The sequence below is a fragment of the Mastomys coucha genome, unplaced genomic scaffold (genome assembly GCF_008632895.1).
Source record: "Mastomys coucha isolate ucsf_1 unplaced genomic scaffold, UCSF_Mcou_1 pScaffold22, whole genome shotgun sequence".
In the NCBI taxonomy this organism is placed as follows: Eukaryota; Metazoa; Chordata; class Mammalia; order Rodentia; family Muridae; genus Mastomys; species Mastomys coucha.
Window position 1 is genome coordinate 118103131 of NW_022196905.1, and position 4604 is coordinate 118107734.

The 4604-nt window shown below is 62.5% G+C and overlaps 1 protein-coding gene across 4 annotated transcripts in view; it reads right to left on the reverse strand.

Moving 5' to 3' along the window:
- Positions 1-4604, reverse strand: part of Cdk2ap1 (cyclin dependent kinase 2 associated protein 1) — a 13439-nt gene extending 8835 nt beyond the window's left edge. The window contains exon 1 of one of the 4 annotated variants that reach the window (XM_031337926.1): positions 4582-4604. Coding sequence is in view for 1 of the 4 variants with exons in the window: in XM_031337928.1 (XP_031193788.1) it covers positions 3984-4038 (55 nt within the window). In the remaining 3 variants the exon portion in view is untranslated. Of the gene's footprint in view, positions 1-853; positions 1938-3983; positions 4352-4404; positions 4427-4581 lie in introns of those variants that run through there. The other 3 variants (XM_031337927.1, XM_031337928.1, XM_031337929.1) reach the window with 3 other exon arrangements.

The window sequence follows — 4604 nt, forward strand, 5'->3', positions numbered from 1 at the left end:
ACACACACACACACACACACACACACACGCCCGCCCCTACCCAGGCCCCACCTGTGAACTTCTGTTTTACAGCAGAGAGACCTCAGGACAACCTCTAATGGGTATGGCCAAACACTAATCTAGATGAATGCAAACGTGGGCAGAAAGAGCAGCCACTCCACACACACACTATCTCAGAAGACAACCCACCCTAGCCCACCCACAGAACTCCAAGAGAGATCACTACCAGAACTGAAACTGGTAGCTGTGTCCAGACTAATTCTTGCTGACCCCATCCTAGCTCATACTCACTTGAGGCTGAGACCCAAAGCTACATCTGTGACTGGGAACTACCAAGGTTGGTCTAACCTGGGCTAGAATTTCTTACACAGAGCCACCTTTGTACTCCTATGCATCTGCCTCTGCTGGAAAAATACATCAAGGAAACCCCACAAAGGCATGAAGGCACAGAACCCTAAGAGTGACAGGTGTGATGCATGCACAAAGCACGGCTCCAGAGAACAGCCTCTGTGCCTTCTACAACCCCTCAACCTCTCTGGGCTTCTCACCCCCTCCAAAGACAGACAGAACCCCCGACTATCCAACACACACACTCAAACGTGCAGCAGCTCTACACTCCAAAAAGAGGGGTTTAAGACCCCACGGATGGACCATAGCACTTGAGGACACCAGCCAGGTGCAGCAGTCAGAACAAAGCCAGGGCCCAGAGCCCAGCACAAAATGTCACATCCTAGATATGCAATGAGGAGGCCCCTGGCTGCAGCATGCTGACCCATAATGGTAACCAAGTGGCCATTAGGCGGGTAGAGGATGTCCTTCGAATTACAAACAGCAGTAACCATGGAGAATTTACCTAGTCTTCCTCGGCAGCTGGCTGACCACCGCCCCCAGAGCCAAACTGTCTCTCATGCGCACAGCGGCTCTGCAGACTTGGCCCCAGGGATGGACAGCTGGTACCAGGCTGGCCAAGTCACCAGCTGCTCACTTGGTGTGGGCGAGGGGAGGGGCAGGAGGAAGTAAGTTCAGGAGCAGGGCTTGCTGGAGCTGGGAGGAGCTATAAATCCCCCGGCCTGGCTGCAGAGTGAGCCACACTGCTGCATAGAAGTGGCTAAGCAGCAAGCTGGCAACCCCAACACCTTTCTCTGTCCACGAGTGGAGACGGCACTGAAAGGCATAGAGTGTGCCCAGGCTTAGGCACCGGGTATGGATGTGGTTGGCTCCTGAGCAGAGCATACTAAGGACCCGCCAACCCAACTTGAGCAACCCTAGCTTCTCCAGTACTGCCACCCGTCAGAGATAGCTCCTTGCAGGCCTGGGGGTGGGTTCCAATCCTGCCCATTTCAGTTGGCAAGCCCTTCCTAGACTCAGGCTAGGGGCTAAGTGCTGAAGGTGTGGGGTGCCAGGACTTGAAGACTTTAGATGATTCCAGTATCATGTAGAAAGTAGCCTAGCATCCTTTGACTCCCCAGAGGCACCTTCTGTGCTCCCCCCAGCTTTTCACGAATTCTCACCTCCCTGTCACATCTTTTCTCCAGGACTTTGGGGTCTGTCCCAGCAGTGCCACTCCTGGCTGTGGGACCTGTCAAGGTTCTTCCAGGCCTCAGTTTCTCCACTTGTTTGAGGTCATGCTCCCCAATGGAACGTTTAAAGGCATTGGAAATGCCCTTAGGGAGTGGGGTACAGAAGGAGTGAGATGTACCCCCATACTGGTGTAGTACCTCAAGCCTCTTTTCCATCACCCAGGAGGAGTGGAGATGTGAGCCTGACTTTGTGTTAAAGCCAGCATCATACTCAGTATTAGGGAAGGTGTCTGTCCCCCTGGGGAGTCAAGGTGGAAGGGAGCTCCTCCGTCAATCAAGCCCTTTCCTTCCGGAAGACACCCGGCACCTGGGCTGCAGGAGGCCAGGGAGGCGGTTCCGTCAGCTCAGCCAGTGTGGAGCATCTCAGACAATGAGCGCAGTGTGCTGAGAGCTGAGAGGGCTTGGCAGAGGCCAGGAAGCTCCTGGGGCCAGGCTCAGCTCCCCGCCCCCACGCCAGACAAAGAGCGGCCTGGGCCTGGGGAGCTGGCGGCCTTCCCGCCACTTGGGGCGCCCTGGGGGGGGGGCTCTCGGGCGGGGAAGGCGGGGGCTTTGTCTAACTCCGCCACTGCCACTGCCGGCCAGGCCGCAGCTTGGCAACTCAGTGAGCAGGAGGCAGGCCTGGAGGGCGTGAGAGATGATGACAGGGAAGGCGGAGGAGCCACTGTGAGAGTCCATCTTGGATGCAGATGGCAGGGGAGAGAAGGGCTTTCTGCAAAGTAATACCGGCAAGCAGGCGGGCCCCCACCAAAATGCCGGACACCTGGAGACCCCGGCACCCATCCTGGCATTCCCCCATTGGAAAAATAGCTAGAGCTGAATACAGGTGCTAGCAAGCCTAGAAGAGGGCTTCAGAGTCTCAGGGGCGGCTTGCCACGGTGACCCACACCCCAAAAGGTCCCCAGTGTGAGACCCACGGGGAACTAGCCCAGATGAAGCCTACATTTCTGGCCTGCCTCAGGCTGGCAACGCAACCTACTGCCCTTCCATCCTAGACACTGACCAAGAAGGCTGGGAGACAAAAATCCTGTCACCCAAATGGGGTGAAACCATTTGAAATGATACAGTGGCTGCATGCTGGGGGTGGGGGTCCTCTCTGCCCACGTGCTAGCGTTTCAACTCTCCCAGGCCGGCACCCTAAATCTCAACCTTTTCCAAACCCCAAAGAGCAGAGAAGAAGTTTAAAACACACGTCCAGAGCTTTCCCAGGTCCCTTGGAGAGGGTTTCTGGAGTTCTGAAATCAACATTCGGGCACAAGACCTCCAACTAGGAAGTGCCAACGTGGGTGGGATTTTTTAACACACAGCTATCATAACCAGCTTCGATCCCCAACTCCCCCCCTCTCCCCGAAAGGCCTTGTCCCTCCCGGTCCCCACACTACTTCGCATCTGTTTGGGGGGGGGAGGGTGTTCACAGCCAAATGTCTGGGAGGAGAGGGTACTGGAACTGGACACAAAGCCGGTCACCTCTGGAAGTCAGTTTCACACTCCTACTCCGGGTTCCCTCGGGGTCCGGGGCTAGCCCCTAAGCCACAGCCCAAAGCTACCTGGGAACTTTGCAAGAGTTTCCCAGCGGGCGCCAAGGCCCGGAGGGGAAGAGACCCCGGGTCCCCTTGGCTCCCGCGACCGCGGCCCTCTGGGGACGTACCCACGTGGGAGATCCCCGGGACCCGCGAGCCGCAGCACGCCGCCCGCAGGGCCCACGAGGCCCCGACACTTCAACTTCTTCCAAGGGTCCTCCCGAGGGCCGGGAGAAGGAAACCGGGAGTCGCTCGCACACCCAGGCCACGGCCCCTGCCCACCCTGCCCGCCGCCCGGGACCCCGGCCAGGCTCCCTCTCCGCCCCGCGGCAGCCCGGCCCCCTCGCGCCGCCCCGCGCCCCGCACGCCGCCCGGCCCCGGCCTGTCCCGCTCCGCTCCGCCGACCCCCGGAGCCCAGCGCCTTGCCCCCTGCGCCGCCCGCCTCCCGCCGGCAGGGGCCCTCGCCGAGCCGCCCAAAAAGCCTAAGGGAAGGGGGAAAAGAAAAAAGGGGGGCAGCTGGGGAAAAAAAGCCTTCCTCGCCCGGCCGCCCGCGCCCTCGCTTCCCCGCCATCCCCGGCCGCTCCGCCGCTCACACCCCGGCCCCGGGCCGCTGCCCCGCCGAGCTCCGGGCGCACCGCGAACTTTGGCAGCGCGGCTGAGCCGGCGGAATCATGGCGGCGGCGGCGCGGCTGAGGCGGCCGAGGCGTCCCCGCTGCCCCGGCCCGGGACACCTCCCCCCGGAACCCCCACCGTCCTCGGCTAGCTCGCCGCCCCGAGGCACCGCGCGCCTCTGGGAGCCCCGGGCCGCGGCCCGGAGCGCGAGCCCCGAACTTGGCGGCACTTGCGGCGCGGCACAGCGCGGAGCGCGCGGCCCGCGCTCACTCACCGGCGTTGAGGGCGGCGGCGGGCATGTGCGCGGTCAAGTTCGGCTTGTACGACATCCCCGCGGGCGGCGGGCGCGCCGGGCAGAGCCGGGCCAGGCCGCGAGCGCGGCGGCGACGCCGAGGCCGAGCCCCGGGCCGGGCGGCCCCAGGTCCCCGCACCCGTCCGAGCGCCTGCCGGGAGCCCGCGCACTTTTTGTTGTCGCCGGCTCGGGCCGCGCCGGCAAATATGGCCGTCCCTCACCCTGCCGCCGCCGCCGCCGCCGCAGTATATCACCCATACATCGGGCGCGCGGCGCAGGGGCGGCCGCAAACTTTGAGCCCAGCCGGTGCTGGGCCCGGCCCGGACCGGGAGGGGGCGGCGGGCGTCGAGGGGCGGCTCCTCCCGCGGCCGCGCCCCGCGCTGCGCCGCCGCCCGCAACTTGCCAAAGTTTGGGGGGCTGCGGTCCCCGCGGCGCCCCCGCCGCGCCCCGTCCTCCCGCGCGCCGCTCATTGGCCCGCGCCTTCCTCTTTCTTAAACAACCAGGGAGAATGGAAGAAGTACTTTTTTTTTTTTTCCCCACCCTGTGTCTCTTGACTGTGGGGGCAGGGATGGAAAATTACCTGGAGAAAATGGTGGCGATTGG